At 42.5% G+C, this 17,176-nt stretch overlaps 1 protein-coding gene across 1 annotated transcript in view; it reads left to right on the top strand.

Annotated features, from left to right (window-relative positions):
• Positions 1 to 1,675: 1,675 nt before the first annotated feature.
• Positions 1,676 to 17,176, top strand: part of ttc7a (tetratricopeptide repeat domain 7A) — a 69,181-nt gene continuing 53,680 nt past the window's right edge. The window contains exons 1-10 of the mRNA XM_082556388.1: positions 1,676 to 1,790; positions 2,559 to 2,745; positions 6,476 to 6,639; positions 6,832 to 7,000; positions 12,294 to 12,424; positions 12,602 to 12,726; positions 13,541 to 13,619; positions 14,567 to 14,736; positions 16,535 to 16,598; positions 16,933 to 17,070. Of these exons, the coding sequence (XP_082412514.1) occupies positions 1,734 to 1,790; positions 2,559 to 2,745; positions 6,476 to 6,639; positions 6,832 to 7,000; positions 12,294 to 12,424; positions 12,602 to 12,726; positions 13,541 to 13,619; positions 14,567 to 14,736; positions 16,535 to 16,598; positions 16,933 to 17,070 (1,284 nt within the window). The 5' untranslated portion in view covers positions 1,676 to 1,733. The remainder of the gene's footprint in view (positions 1,791 to 2,558; positions 2,746 to 6,475; positions 6,640 to 6,831; positions 7,001 to 12,293; positions 12,425 to 12,601; positions 12,727 to 13,540; positions 13,620 to 14,566; positions 14,737 to 16,534; positions 16,599 to 16,932; positions 17,071 to 17,176) is intronic.

The raw sequence follows: 17,176 nt of genomic DNA, 5'->3' as shown, positions 1-17,176 counted from the left end.
ATCTGGACGTAGCGTTTTCAGTGGGAGATACGTTTCGTCACTCATCCAAGTGACTTCTTCAGTCTCAGCTGACTGCAGGTTTCCCCAATCTTATATTTGCACAATGACTAAAACCAGACCACTGAATGAACGAAGAGCTGTGAGGTCAGTTCCAACCTTTTGGGATTTACCTGGATGATTGAACATGCATCAAGAATTTGGTTCATTGGTCTTTGGTTGCATTCGTTTATGCACAGCTCTCCCAAGGTCCCAGCACAGCCTTTCAATTAAGTTTCAATCTGGACTTTGATCCAAACCGTCACCACTGTGCATGACACTATGAGGTGTTTGTGCTCTTATCCTGTGTTTGCTTTTGGCCAAACATCTCCAGTTTAGTCTTGAATCTCTTTAGTTCCTCAGAATCAGTAAGAATGTACTCCCCCCCCACAAGACTGTATGTGTCAGTGTTGTCTTCCCTAATAAAACATTAAACGATAGATGGATTTAAAAGAAAAATCTCAGTAAAGATTTCCTGTCACAGAGGCAGGCATATTTTCTCTAATGTTGGGTGTTTTTCACATCTCAAATATGAATATGCTTAATGACAAGTTTATGGAACCAGTGAATCTTTTGAGGCCAACCTAATTATTCCCATCCCACACAGCATTTGTGATCTCAGCCAATAGCAGCACAGCGTCAATTCCTCTCCTGTTGTGCTATGAGCATGCAGGGGTCACCACGGGAAAAAGATCCACATTGTTTCACTTCCTGACACAACCTTTGCCAGCTAAGGACTGGTGTTGTGCCAAGAAAAAAGTGATTTCCAGTATTTAAACTCTTATAAATGACCGATAACCTGTCAAATAGGGTTATGTCAAGAATCATATAAAGTCATTTTAAACCACAAGCAACTTTTCCTACCAGAAGGTAAAAGCAGCAATCAGTTTTTGGCAAAGTGAGTTTTATATACTATTGCTTTATCCAGCTAAAAAGACACATCAACATTAAAAATGTATTTTCTAAAGAGGAATATGGCCAAGAGGGCAGCAGAAATTGCAACAAATATAATGTAATAGCTCTCAAGAGATATTTTAAGTGGCCAAAAAGCACTAGATTGAATATAATGTAATTACAATAAGGCTGGATCATAAAGATACCAGCAAAACATGTCATTTCTTTCCTCTCCATATATAACCCCTCCATAAATCCTGTTGACTACAGTCTTTTTTACCAACATAATAAAATACGTTACCCATAAAAAACACACTCTCTTTTTTGGCACAACACCAGCTGAAGGAGTATACACTAGCTTGTGACCCTCTGATGTTGGGCTTTTCTTTGTCTGTCTCTTCCTTGAATAGAACCAGCAAACTTCACATCAAATTGTGTGACCCACCAAACCACGGAGCCACTCTAGAATTTGGGGTTGGCGAAAATTCCCACCGGGGTTCAGAGAGGCCTGGAGAATCCAATGATATGTCCCAGATATTTACATATGTAAAAGTATTCCTACCATAAAGTTCTAAATATCCATGAACACACACATACACACCTCCACTTAAAGAGCCCCCTTTTTGTATGCTCAAACGAAGCCACGCCCCCTGGTGGCGGACCTATCTTATCGGGTCACTTTGAGTTGAGACGTTCTCTACGTCAGCAGGGGGCGTGGCCGCTCAGCTGTGAGGTCTGTCAGCACCGCACGGCACAGGGTGGTGGACACGACAAGAGGGACGAGCGTCGTTTATGTCAAGCAAATGTCAACTTTCCAGAGAGAAAATGAAGCAGCTAAGTCTCTGTTCAGGAGGCTTGAGGTTTTATTTTAATGTCATAAAGTAGCTGATAGATCCTGAGTAGTCAGTGACCCTCGTTTCCTCTGTATGTGCACCCTGTGCTGTGGTTTCATGGGTAAATGCTCACTGTGTGATTCCCCCCAGCGTCCCCCATTTAGTTGAATTATATTTTACATCACATTCCTGAGCTTGAGCTTGATAAAGCGCAATTACACCTCACAGCGCAATAGCTGTCAGATGTACTGATCCAGCGTCAGTGAACCAAAGATTTACAACAGATTTTGTTTTTCACTCATTTATTTAAAAAAAACAACCCACAATATGTGTCTGTACTGTATATCCTGCCTCGGCTGGGTTGCCCACTTTGCTGCAGCATTCTTTGCATTGCTGTTTCTTAAGCTCTACCTGATCCAGTTAAAGTGTTGACGGCAAGAGATTAGGGGCATGGGTTTTAAGAGGACTTCCTTCCCTTCAAACAGCTACAGATCAAGTCCTCTCCAAATGCCACACTCATTTGAAGTTGAAGGGGGAAAAGCTTTAGACAGAAAAGCAGGAATGTGAATGTTATAATAAACACGAGCAATAGTTCCTGCACAAACAGAGTGTGCGGGTTCTTGGGGCTTCCTACAGATGTGTAATGTAACAGCAATTAAACCCATGTTAACGCCTGCATGTATTTCTCTGGACTTTGCTGCTGTTGACTTTCTGTGCCCGTAATAACCCACACCCCACCCTCCACCAGTCTCCCTCCGCACTCTGTGATTACACATTTATTTCTCCTGGTCCTAGTCTGCAGTTACTCCCATCGTGTCCGGGGAGTACAGTCACCATCGGGACAGAGCGGCGATGGCATCCCGGATTTCTTTCACTCAGGCCCGGCTGGAAGCGGAGCTGGAGCGCTACCGGGCCGAGTGCCAGTGGGACAAGATGCCGGCGATAGTTGAGCAGATGCAGGCTGCGCGGATCCACGAAGACGGTGAGTTGATGGTGGTATGCACCTGGGGTTTTTTTTAAAGTTCAGGTGGCTGTTGTCACTTCCTGGCTGTTTTTTAACTGTTCATTGATCTGTACACTGTAAAAAAAAGGAAAAAAAGAAAAAGTTTTTTAAGTTTCGGGAAGCTGCTTCCAGGGGAGAAGCGGTAAGAAATTCTCTTAAACAATTAAAAGTACTGAGGATTTATAGCAATATCCACGAGCTTTAGTTCTAATGATTTGCACAAAACACTCACTGAGTGTTGATCAAGCATGGACATTTTTTGCAGTGTTTTTTGCGCACAGGTTGGACCTTGATCTCTCAACACTGGCTTCTGCTTGTTGAAGTTTTTCTAAGCAAATCTATTCAAGCGTTGATATTACAGCAATAAATGTGATGTGCAGAGAGGGTCACACAGGGCAGTAGGATGGCCTCAATGAAAGTTTACAGTAGACACACTGAAAGGGTATATAAATAATTAAAGGAACTGAGTGGCCTTCTGCGTGCAAGATGAGCAGTATTGCCTGCATGCAAAACAAGATTTTTCCAACAGGTTATTAGCTGCCTGCCTCTGCCCTTGAAATCACTTGACACTGTACACGTGCTCAAAGAAATGCAAACACGCATATTGTTTCTGTGCCTCATAAAGCATTCATTTGGTAGCTCACTAATGCACCTGCCTCCAACCCTCACCTTAGCAGAGTAAATATGGGCTGAGGTCCTGGCTGATAGTGCAGACCAGCAGTTTCTCCTTGCTCGCACACGCGCTCATGTGTTAAATTAATGTGGTATTTCTGTGAGCATGCATGACTCACACTGTAGCTGATCTGTCAGGAACTGTGTGTGGAACGGTTTTTCTTTTTAGATTAGAGATAGAGGAACTTTGTTTCAAGTAAAGCAATAAGCTGTTAAACTTCCAACCAACTGTAAAACTGTAAAAAAGCAGTAATAGGTGGTGTACTCTGCTTTCAAGTTTCAAATGTTTTTCTTTGGGGAGTTTGCTGTAGGTGATGTTGTGAGGAAGATGTAACAGTCTGATTTTATCTCACTCAAACAGAAAGGACAGATGGGGGTAATGCGCTACTTAAAAACAGCAGATCTTTTAGGATAGCTACTTGGATAAGGTGTGTAAGGCAGACGAAGATTTGGAGCTTTTAGTAAAATACGGGAAGTACAGTATATTCTACTGTGTAGTAAATGTATTTATTTATTCATTTTTATTTGTGAATTTAAAAAACATTATGTGACCATTCATTTTATTCCCCACAGGTATCGCACGTATCCTTAAAGCTACTTTTTGTAAAAACCCTTTATAAATGTAATAAAAGCTTTCACCACAAGGTGTCTCCATTTTACCAGAAAGTTGTAGTGTAGCATTATATTCATCTGTGTACATCTGAAATTATTTCATATTAGAGCATTGAAATGTTGCTTCTAACTAATCTAATGTTTCAATCTCAATTTAAAAATGTCAATTTCTTCCTTAATCAAAAAAAATTGTGTTCTTCAGCTACTAAAACAGACCTCATAGTAACACAGTGTCTGGTTTCGTTAATTCACAGCAAAATCTCCAGTGTTAAATTAACACTAGAGAGTGTCTAAATGGGTCCACACCTCTGAGTGTTAAATACAACACTGTTGAGTGTTAAATTAACACTTTTGACAGTGTTATATGTTTAAAAGTAACCTAGTCAGTTTTGAAGATTAACAATGGCTAACACTGAGCAGTGCTGATTTTCTAACACTGGAATATTTCTAACATTTTGAGTTATTTTCCAGTGTTAGAAAATCATGGACGTGAGGCTTCTGAAGTCTCATTTTGAATCCTCAATATTAGCATTTTCACCATTACAGTTTTGGTTTAAAAATTCTGGGTGTAATGAGGAAAGGGATGTTGGATGTTATAAACTAAGCTGGAAAGTGTGTACTCAGGTCAAATTAGAAAGCTGTTTACCCACAGAGGTTTAGCTTAGAGGAACACAAGTTATTTTACAAAACAGGTGGCTTTCAGACATACCAGAGTGGAAGGCACGCCTGCACAGCTAACATCTTAGCAAACATTTAGAGTGGTGTTTCTGTCCACCTTAATGTTAGTGCAGTGCGTGCTATCTGTTACTCCATTTTGGTCTGCACTGACTTCTAAAGGGGTTATTTGGCTACTAAGCAACCAAATGCTCTACTACTTTAACTGACTAGCTAGCTAGTTGCTATACTTTATCTGCCTTAAATCACTCTTAGCATATTATTAGCATATCTGGTTACAGGGCTAACCATCAGCTAACCAGTAGTGTTTGAAAATTTGCAACTACCTCCACTTAATGTTAACATTAACTAACTGGATAGCTAGTTGCTGTACTTTATCTCCCTGCAAACCCTGAGTTTATAATCTTCATATATTAGCATATCTAGCTATAGGGCTAACCTTTAGCTAACCAGTAGTGTTTGATAATTTGCAACTACCTCCACTAAAACACAATGAAAAAAGTAATTTAGTAACTTCAGTGTTTCAAACAATCTTGAATGAGCTTCTTTTTTCCTTCTTTTTTATTTTTTTTTTAGCAAAAATAAATAAATAAATAAAATAAAAACAAGAAAGAATGCTGGCTCCCAGAGGGAGATGTCTGACAGGGACAAAGTAGGAACAGAAGAGACCAAATCAATGCTGTGAGTTTTTCATAAAAGAACAAGCAATGGGTTGAAAACATCCGGGAATTAGAACTAAAAAAGCAAACTTTCTTTGTGTTTATCACTATGAGTGACCTCTTTCATAAAGAGATCCATGTGCTACTATGAAAATATTGAAACCAGCATTATTACTCACGCTTCAAACAAAGTAAAGCTCATCAGTAATAGCAACGAACGCTTTGATCCTATTCACAGGAGGTTCAAATGTTTATTGAAATCCAAGGAAATTGTTGACTAAAGGGGAGGTGATTAGTAGGAAATGATAAGGCTGCTCCTAAAATGAAAATAGAGAAAATCAGATAATCAGAGCAATGATGATATTCAAGAGAACTGAGTGTGAGCAAACTACAGAGTAAATTTGATCTTTCTACTTGATAAGTCTTGAAGTGAAACCAGAATGTTTTTGTTTTTTTATCTCAGTCCTTACAACACCGATTCTTGCCAAAGTCTAGGCTCCAACTTGACGGTGCAGTTATTACATTGCTCCTAATGTGGCCACGGGCTGAGACACGTCCTGGTGTTTAGCCCCCACCTTCCCCTCGCAGATATTTTCAGCCTTGACTGTGCTGATAAACCAAACTTGCAAATATGTCAAGTATATCAGGGCATAAACACTGCGCGCAGAGCTGGCAGTGGTAAACACACATACGCACGGTGAAAAAGCCAAACAGGAAAGCTTTAATCGAGTGTGTGTACACAGACACTGAGGTTTACTACTGGACTGTAACTGAGTGCAAGGCTCCATCTGAAGCGGGTTGTTTTACTACACATGTAAACTTTAAATCGCTGTAGGTGGATGGGAGTGTTTATCTGCTGATACCGAGATTAAAGTTCTTTAGGAAAAATATTAGGAGAAATGGAAACTGTAGTTTCTAAACAGACTTAAGGACTCAGGCATGTTTAAACTGCTCTCCCTGGGAATTGCTGTTTTGAATGGACTGAGGGAGGTTTGCTTTGGCTACAGAAACAAATGACCTGTGACCTTTAGCTCAGACCTTCAGCATACTCCGCTCACTGTGAATCTTTTTGATGCCGCCCCCTCCTTTAGATGATTACGGGACGCTGCTGATGGCAGAGGCGCTGCTGGAGGAGTGCGTGCTGGAAAACATGGATCTGCTACGCAGGTCCAAACCTTTGGTGGACAAAACCCAGCCCAAACTGTGCAAGGCCAAAAGACTCCTCAATACCATCCTTAGCCGAGGCCGTCTAACAGTTAGTCTCATCTAACTTACTTCTGACATCTGAGTTTTAGACTTTGCTCTGCTTTTTAAAAAACGACTTCCTTCATTTAATCAAACAAAGCCCTAAAGCCATTGTTTCACAGAGCACCGACAGCTTCTATAAATTCCATCCTTTTCCGTGGCTTCTTCCTATTCAGCATTTCTTTATATTGCTGTCCTGCAGCCCCGGTATTTGAACGAGGCTCTGCTGCTGATGGCCAAAGTGCACTACGTGCAGGGACGCTACCGGGACGCCCAGGGAATGTGTGCCAGGGTGGGGCTGGAGGAGCTAACGCAGGATGACCAGCCGACCTACCACCTCCGCCTGCTGGCTGAGGCGTTCGTGATTAAAGGTAAAAAATGTTTTTCTTTCCTATTTCTAAGAGTTTAATTGGTTGGTTCTTGATAGCAAAGAAAAGAAAAACTAATTTTGAAGAGAAAACAAAGATAAACACTGCAGAGAATCCAATCTGTTGCATGTGCAGTAGGGAGTGTGTAGTTTTCTGCGCATGCTCTCTGCTCAGTTTTAACTGAATATAGTTGGTTACATAATCTTTCTGCACTTCCTGTCCTGTATGGCTGTCTACTGCGTGACTTTGTTTCTTTAAGCTGCCATGATCGACAGTCGTTGCAATGGGCAGCATTAAGAAAGAGATTTGCACATCCACTTTTTTGCAGGTACACCAAAGAGAAAGAAAATCCTACAGTGTCTTGAATGCATTTAAGTTAAGAGGAGTGAGCTTTAATCTTCGTACTCACACGGTAGTGGCTGTTTTTAAGCTGCAAGGCTGAAAGGTCGATGAAAAAGCAAAATCACTGACAACACGGCGCACTCACCAGCACCAGAGGACAACGAGGGGACAGCAGGAAGCAGGAGGGCTCGTGGGAAATGTCATGGGGGAGAAACTAGCTTAGTTTGGACCAGGACTTGAGGTTTTCCTGATCATTTTTATTTAATTTTAAAGGACGTTGGCAGTAGCTCCTTTGGGATGAGGGGGGTTACAGGGCAGGTAGCTCAGGTGTGTTCCACTTCATTCTGCAGATGCCCCTCAAAAGCATTTAGGTATGTGTCTAAGTAACGATGCATATGAACCCAAGGACACGAGGTTTCCCAATGCATTTCACTGTAAGGCGACAGCGAGTGCATGTGATTCACCTCACCTTCCTGTGATTTTGACTTGTGGCCGATCAGCGTGTACCGCTAACTGCAGCCGTGCTACTGGTTCTACACTATGTCACTGACTGACAGCTGGTGGCAGCAGCGCACCGCTAGCTACCAAGGACACGTAATAATAATAAAATCTCTTTAGACCTTAATTGATTTTTTCGCACTCAGCAGCAATAACATTTCTTTTAATTTAGAAACAGGATCATTACTTAAAAATATACCTGACAGAAGCCATTAAAACTTTTTCCTCTTACAAACAGTAGACTCTACACTTTAACGCTCCACTAACTCCAGGAACTCCTCTCTCCACTCCTGAATGTGTGATTTTAATGCCAACTGATTGTCACACAGTCTTTGTGTGAAAGAGTGACGATATGTCCTTATTAATGAAGCCTGTCCCAGTGAGCTCCATAAACCTCTAAAATCCTTGGAGGCACAGTTAGTATAAAAATGTCACGCAGGAGAAATTTGACTGCTTGTTAATACTGCCAGGTATGAGTGCTGAGACAGACCCGTGGTGGTTTTAAAGAATACTTGCGAGGTGGAAAGCATACATTATATATTGCAATCTCAATGTTTTCAGGACGTTCCACCAATGTCGCATCTGTGCAGTGGTCTCACTCTAACCCTATCTACATGAAATATAATGCACTTCATAACACAGCTGACAGTGTTTCAGTATGGCTTCTGGATGTCTGCTACACCGCTGCACAGTTTACATTTACAGCACATCTCCTGCTTGTCAGCCTGCACCTTCAGTAAGCAAAAGCAGCTCTAAGAACTGGCAGGTTTCCTTGAAAAACACCAGCAGCAAGGTTGAACTACTCTCGTCATACATTTCCTTAATGATCCCTTAACTAATCCCTCTGATAGGAGCTGTTACAGCCTTAAAATCACAATGACCTTTTATGGGGTTTGGAAGTGGAAATGGAAGGGAGGCAACGGGCCAGACTGTGGATTCAAACGTTGCACGACTGGAAAACATCAGCTTGATTGGGCACGGAGCTACTATTGTGTTTTAACCTTAAAGATCCTGATGAAGCGGTGCATTTTCTTTCTATGCATCGCTGTTCTGTCCCGCAGACACCTCGAGGGAGCAGATTGGGAATAAGCTAACAACGTAAAGCTCGTCTGGAAGCTGATTTCCCACCTCTGGTCTTTGTCTTGACACGTTTTTCTACAGATGCTTCTTTTAAAAGCACAACAATCATGAGTCATACGTGAAGGGAGGATTTACAGTTAGTCACAATCACAAGCTGTCTCAAGCCCAAACATGAACGCCCCCCTCCCCCTCCATCACTTTTTATTTTGGAGTCATTTTAAAAATATGCTCTTTCCAGTCAGATACAGCCTTAAGTGTTTTTTTTTTTTTTTTGCTCTAATGTGACTCACTGAATACCAGCATCATTAAAGGTCACAGATCACATTCACAGAACATTACACTGGAGGCCTGGATAATCTTGTTTCACTCATCATAATCATCATCATTACGCGGCTACACTCCCTGTTTCCTGATGATCGGATGTGACCTCACGCTCATCAAACTGGAGAGAATTTGTTGCAATAACTGTCAGATTTCTTTTGATTGCTTTGAAGCCCACTGAAGGATTGTCTTTGCAAACACTTTTAACGTAGATCAGATCCTCCGGGAGCTGCTTGTCTCCTTCCTGCACTTTTCCCAGGGTTGCTTTGGAAATGAAGTCAGATGTGAATACTTGGATGATGACGTCTCCTTATTTGATTTAGCTTGGCGTCTGGCTTGAGACTGCTGCCCGTCACAGGCCTCCTGCGGTCTCGAGAAGTCCTCCCCCCCCCCTCCCACTTGTTTGTACAAATAAGTGCACTAGCAGACATCATCTGGACAGCACCAGCCTGTTAACGGCCGCTTCTGTACTTGTGCATCAGAAATGCAATTATAAGTAGAAAAAACAAACAAACAAAAACAAAAGGACAGTGTTCAGTTCAATTTTTATGTATACAGCACAAAGCTTTAAATTTTAAGGTGAAAGCCCCTCCACAAAACCAAATGGAAGAAAGGAAGAAACCTCTGGGTGAACCAGCCATCTACCACAACTGACTAAGGGGGATTAGGGGAAAATGTAGGCAGGAAGGATGTTCATGAGCATAGAAATGCAGAAAGGAACTAGCCCTAACCCTCTACAGGAAGACAATCAAAGCCCTAAAGGTGATGCCTTCGTTTGTATAACTGAAAATGGCCATGCAGACAGGATAACCATAGTTATTAGATGCTCATCCTGAAGGAGACGCTAACATTTGTACCAATTTTCCATCCAAGAACTGCTGAGATACTTCACTTGAAATCACAAATACTAACCTTGAGAGATGCTCGAGGAAAAGTCATGGGATCATCTAAGATCAGGATTCATCCTCTGGGACTAGTAAATATTGTCAGAGCTGTCCAACGCACATCCGAGTCTCATTTTAACAGACTAAACTTACTTGTATTTTCAGATCTATCTCGGTGAAGTCTGTCAGAGCAACTGAGCATTGCAAGTGCAGACCGAGTAACGATGAATGGACAAACAGTTGAAGCAGTAAAGTTTGATTATCGCCACTTTCAGTCTATTTTGTGAGGCTCAGCCTCTGTATTTCACATATACGTCACAACATTTACCCCTAGCTGCCACATTTCGAAAAACCCTGTTTGAAATGTTGTTATTAGTAATACTAATGATTTTATCAGGTAAACTGACCTCTTCCAGTCACCCACAGCTCCTGTATTACATTTTCAGCTTAACCTGACCAGCTGAAAACTAAAGCAGTTACATTTTTAATGGTAGCTTTTGTTAGTTTGTTTGCTTACAGTGGGGCAAAAAAGTATTTAGTCAGCCACCGATTGTGCAAGTTCCCCCACTTAAAATGATGACAGAGGTCAGTAATTTGCACCAGAGGTACACTTCAACTGTGAGAGACAGAATGTGAAAAAAAAATCCATGAATCCACATGGTAGGATTTGTAAAGAATTTATTCGTAAACCAGGGTGGAAAATAAGTATTTGGTCACCTCAAACAAGGAAAATCTCTGGCTCTCACAGACCTGTAACGTCTTCTGTAAGAAGCTTTTCTGTTACCTGTATGAATGGCACCTGTTTGAACTCATCATCTGTATAAAAGACACCTGTCCACAGCCTCAAACAGTCAGACTCCAAACTCCGCCATGGCCAAGACCAAAGAGCTTTCGAAGGACACCAGGAAAAGTATTGTAGACCTGCACCAGACTGGGAAGAGTGAATCTACAATAGGCAAGCAGCTTGGTGTGAAAAAATCAACTGTGGGAGCAATCATCAGAAAATGGAAGACATACAAGACCACTGATAATCTCCCTCGATCTGGGGCTCCACGCAAGATCTCATCCCGTGGGGTCAAAATGATCATGAGAACGGTGAGCAAAGATCCCAGAACCACACGGGGGGACCTGGTGAATGACCTGCAGAGAGCTGGGACCAAAGTAACAAAGGTCACCATCAGTAACACACTACAACGGCAGGGAATCAAATCCCGCAGTGCCAGACGTGTTCCGCTGCTGAAGCCAGTGCATGTCCAGGCCCGTCTGAAGTTTGCCAGAGAGCACATGGAGGATACAGCAGAGGATTGGGAGAATGTCATGTGGTCAGATGAAACCAAAGTAGAACTTTTTGGTATAAACTCAACTCGTCGTGTTTGGAGGAAGAAGAATACTGAGTTGCATCCCAAGAACACCATACCTACTGTGAAGCATGGGGGTGGAAACATCATGCTATGGGGCTGTTTTTCTGCCAAGGGGACAGGACGACTGATCCGTGTTAAGGACAGAATGAATGGGGCCATGTATCGTGAGATTTTGAGCCAAAACCTCCTTCCATCAGTGAGAACTTTGAAGATGAAACGAGGCTGGGTCTTCCAACATGACAATGATCCAAAACACACCGCCCGGGCAACAAAGGAGTGGCTCCGTAAGAAGCATTTGAAAGTCCTGGAGTGGCCTAGCCAGTCTCCAGACCTCAACCCCATAGAAAATCTGTGGCGGGAGTTGAAAGTCCGTGTTGCTCGGCGACAGCCCCAAAACATCACTGCTCTCGAGAAGATCTGCATGGAGGAATGGGCCAAAATACCAGCTACTGTGTGTGCAAACCTGGTAAAGACCTATAGTAAACGTTTGACCTCTGTTATTGCCAACAAAGGTTATGTTACAAAGTATTGAGTTGTATTTTTGTTATTGACCAAATACTTATTTTCCACCCTGATTTACGAATAAATTCTTTACAAATCCTACCATGTGGATTCATGGATTTTTTTTTTCACATTCTGTCTCTCACAGTTGAAGTGTACCTCTGGTGCAAATTACTGACCTCTGTCATCATTTTAGGTGGGGGAACTTGCACAATCGGTGGCTGACTAAATACTTTTTTGCCCCACTGTAGTTAGTCGCTGAGAGCAGGTGCTCGTAAAAAAGCCACGGTCTCTCTCCGTGCGTTTCAGGTCTGTCTCTGGATCACCAGACGCTGTCTGCCGTGTCCCGTGTTCGTCTTTCTGAGAGAGAGGAGGAGTCCCTGTCCTGTTACCTCAGGGCCTGTGATGCAGCTCTGTCCTACCTGCAGGAGCTCGATAAGGTGGGCTTTTTATGCCCGTGTGAGAGCATGAGCGTGTGTGACCCTGTTATGGCTGTGTTTGGTTTGGCATTTTACTCCATTTTACTGTTTACTGAGTTGTTGTAATAATCTTTTGACAGAAACTTTAAATTTCATAGGGGGTTAATAATCTTGTCTGTTTTATCTCTGTGTTTTCAGGTTGTAACAACACCCCACATCAAGTCAGCCAAAACCATTTTACTTCACTCACCCAGTGATATTGAACTGGGCTACTTCCTGCAGGCTGCATTACAGAGTGCTTACCTTTGTCTGCTGCATAGGGGGTGAGGGTAGCAACCATAACAACCATATTATTTTTCAAAAGCAAAAAATAGACCAGCAAACATCTTTACACATGCTCACATGTGACAGTATAATTCCAACGTCTTTGATAAGAGTACAAGTCAGATGATTTCAATTTTGTTCTGATTATATTTACATAATTATTAAATAGAATTTGTTACATGTGTAGCTGCAGATTGGATTCTTGTTTTGTGCACTGCAGAGTTTTATTGCTGATTCCTCCTTTGATCACAAGACTCGCTCTGCGGAGCAGAGAGCTGTGTGCTCTGTCGTTTAGCTTGTGTTAAAGTGAAGAGGAGAAGAAGAAATCAAGCCTAAGCTTTCCAGCACCACTTGACCTTAGTGCACCACAGATGCATTTTTACTCGTGATCAATAGGTGGCAGTGTTGCTCTTAGACATAGAAAAGCAAGGTGCGTTTGAATGGTCACATAGGAACACCATCTCTGTAGAAAGTATAATATTATGTCTTACTCATTCATCCACTGCCCATAAATGAGGTCGCTGTGAGTAAAGAAGAGTTCGAGTGTGTTGTCTCAGTCAAAGAAAAACTTTTGCTTTGATTACATGGCAACAAACGTCCTGCAGGACTTTATCTCTGTAACACTGTGATACTAGATCGCCTAACTTCTTCTTCTTCTGCACATTTATTTTTGTTTAATGTTACACTTTCACACCTACATGTCACACTGATATATGCTTACTGTGTGTGTGTGTGTGTGTGTGTGTGTGTGTGTGTGTGTGTGTGTGTGTGTGTGTGTGTGTGTGTGTGTGTGTGTGTGTGTGTGTGTGTTAGTCATCTTGCACAGGGTGCTCACCAGCTGCGTAGAGTGCTGAGGGTGGTGGAGTCACGAGGGTCTCAGAACTTCAGAAAGGTGGGCCACCTCTCACACACACGCATGCACGCACACACACACACACACACACTGCACTGTATTCTAATACTTAACCATTGTGACATACTTCAAGTCCATTTACTCGACACCAGTCGTATGCTTTCACCAGCTTTCATGCAGTTTGTATGTGTAATATTATACATACACATACATAATAACACAAGAACAAGTACTAACTGACCTGCTGCCATATGATGTGCAGGTGATTGGTTCAGCACAATTTGTAATCTAGAGAGACTGTAGGCGAACGCGCCTTCCACCAAAGCCAGTGACCTGTCCACATTCAAATGTAATATTTTCTTTCTTTGGGACTGTTCCAACTCTGCACCAAATCTGATGAAGTCCAGTGTTTTGGCTTTAGAGAAAAACACTGAAAACACATCTTTATACGGGAATGTTTTCTGTAAAACGATCAGTAAAAAAAAAAGAAAAAAGAAAGTTATTTCTATTCTTATTATTATTATCATTCAAATTTTCAAGTGGACAGATTCTGCATTTTTCTGTCATGTGTATAAACTGTTACAGCGGTGAGTGGATGATCATATTAAACATGATCACATATAGTCAGATATGAGTAATCCCTGTAAACTGAAAGTTCAGGACTGTTCTTGAATCTGTATGATGCCAGTGAGAGCGGAGCTCCTAAAATACAATCAATTCAGTTACAAACTGTGGTTAAGAAGCCTTTGCGAGGGGCAGCCAATCAGGAGAAAGCGCACTTAACAGGAGGGGGAAGGGAGTTAAAATAGTTTGTTTCAGACAGACTTATTTATCGTATCCTGGCTGCTTGAGATGAATAAAGATTGAGAACTGAGAATCATACAAAGTTAAACCATGAAAGCTGAAAAACAGCATAAATACAGGACTCAAAGTATCAGTATTCCACACCTGCACTAATACAGCATCTGCATGTGGCTCCATCCTAGTCTGCAGCGAGAAAACTAGCAAAAGTGTTGCTGAGCTCTGTGAGCGAGGACAGCTACTGGCCCCCGCTGGGCCCCCCACCCTCAGCCTGGCTTCACAGAGAAGGAGCCGCCGCCTCCAAAGACGCCATCTACCCCACTGTTAAACCACCACATCGCTACAGCACAGAATGGTTTGTACACTCTCTGTTTCTTTTGTTTTCATTTCAGTATTTTTGGTTTTCTGTTTCAGTCTGCTCTAGTCTAATCGTGCTAAATGCAATTACTTGAGTCATGCTAAGTATTTAGCTTATAAAGCTATACATGACTGCTATGATGGTGTTAGTTACTTCACCGTATCAGCTGACAATAGTGGACAAAGATTATCTCACTAAGGAGTGTCGCTTTAGTACTTTGAGCCCACGAGTATCTCTTTTGTCTAAATTACCCTCCTGTTAAGACCTTGGTGCTTACTGCAGTATGACCCGAGTGTTGACCTGCTGCATGACAACCTACATTAACTCCCATGTCCACTGACTTAGCAACACTAAGATGAATTTCCCTTCCATCCATTTTCTTAACCACTGATCCAATTTCAGGATCTGGGAGGGCTGGAGTCTATCCCAGCTGTCATTTGGAGGGAGGTGGGGTACATGCTGGGCTGGCTGCCAGTCTATTAGAGACAAATGTGAAACAAGAAAATAGTTTTTTGGTTGGACACCATTAAGATGGCCCCCAAAAAACAATATTGTTCTTAATAATGTGATGCCTGTGATGGGATTTTGCTATTTTTGTCTCTTCTGTAAACACAACATGTCCATCAGTCATGGGTTCCCTCCTTTGTTACTTTCCCAGAGGCTGCTCTATTTTCTCTTTTCTGGGGCTGGGAGGGACGGTCTATATTCTTTATAGATTGTGAGATAAATTTGCTTTTTTTGTTTCCTAACAAAATTAACCTGATTTGTAACAAAACATAAGCATCGGAGTTAAAGAAGAACTATTACTTGTCAATAGTTTAGCTGAAGGTTGAACTTTTAAACAGGTTTTGTCTGGAGAAACAAAACAAATCACACGGTCTTTCAGGTCGTCTGTGATGTCTGAAGCTGATTCGGGTGGTTTTCACTGCGCCTGTGGTTCAGCTCTGTCCTGGAGAAACCACTAGAATGCCACTAGAGGTCATCACATCCCAGGCTTAATTAACACTGGCTGAAAACCTGCTTTAGAGGAGGTTAAAGGGCTCAGAGCGAAGCCAGACTTCAGTTCATTCATTAGTTCATTTCTGACACCAGAAAGCAGGCTGCTGTTTTATCTGTGCTATAGGGCGGTTCTTTGAACATAGTGCTTATATAACATAACATGTCAGCGTAGCGTAACGGCAGAAGGCAGAAGAAACCCTTGGCCAGCCCGGACAGGACAAACTGGTTATGTGCAACAGCACACAACAATGATCACCACATAGTTGTCTAGTTTCTGCCCTCTTTGCAAAGGAATCCTGCGCTTGTTGCTCGGGCCCTGCAAGCCATACTTAGTCACCGCAACATGACTAAGCTAGCCCACACTATCATAAGTGAAGATCTAAATCCATGTCTGAGATTTGAAGGAGAGAGGAGGAACAGGAGAAACAGGCTGTGCTTCGGCATTGTTCGTGGCTTTTGTTATCAGTTGCCTCCTGAAAAGGCCTCTGTGGTGTCTGGTAAACGTGTCCTTTAAAAGGACACGGAGTTGATGAGAGGGGCAAAGAAAGTGATGAATAGAAGGAAAAGTGTAAGACCCAAAGAGTGTGTGTTTGAGAGAGAGAGAGAGAGCGAGAGACATCTGAGATACTACTGTATAGTGATATATCCAGGGTGGTCTGTATTATGTTACAGCTCCACAGGTGAGACAGAAACGTGACACTCACACCAGTGTACTTCTGGATGTGTGTGTGTGTGAGTGAGAGAGGGATAAAATTCCCATTCTTGGTACTATTTCCTGCTTTCTGTGTCCTGGCAGTTGCTTCTGTCCTCAGGACGTGGTGGAGGAGGCCATTTTGCTGCTACTCATCACAGAATCCATGGTGAGATGCTCTCACACACACACACACAAACCACAACACACACACACGCACACATTCGTTTTCATATATTTGTGGGGACACCTCATTGACATAATGCTAACCATCCAAAATGAAGGCCTAAACCTAACCGTGACCTAACTGTAACCCCGACACTAAAACCACATTTTGAGTCAAACTCGTGGGGACCGGGATTTTGTCCCCATTAGGGCTGCTGGTCCCCATAAGCTTGGTAAAATTCCAGTTTTGGTCCCCACAAAGATATGTAAACACGCACACACACATCCACCTTTCCTTGCTTCCTCGTCTTCCTCATCCCGCGTCTCTCTTTATCCAGGCCAGCGGTGACGCGGTGATCAGTCGTCTGCCGGATCAGGCTGAGGCTCGCAAGACCAGTCTGCAGGACGCCACCTCAGTCTATGACCTGCTCACCATCGGCATGGTCAGGAGGGGGCAGTACGCCATGCTCTCTGAGGTGTTCTGACACACGCACGCATGCAGACGCACACTATGCTGGAGGTCTAAGGGGAGGCGAGCAAAAGAGGGAGAGATGAGATGTGTTAGTGAGAGCTTTGCCTTTG

This window comes from Aulonocara stuartgranti, assembly GCF_965226115.1.
Source record: "Aulonocara stuartgranti genome assembly, chromosome: 13".
Lineage (NCBI taxonomy): Eukaryota > Metazoa > Chordata > Actinopteri > Cichliformes > Cichlidae > Aulonocara > Aulonocara stuartgranti.
Note: the sequence above shows the minus strand (reverse complement) of the source record. Positions and strands in the feature narration are given on the sequence as shown.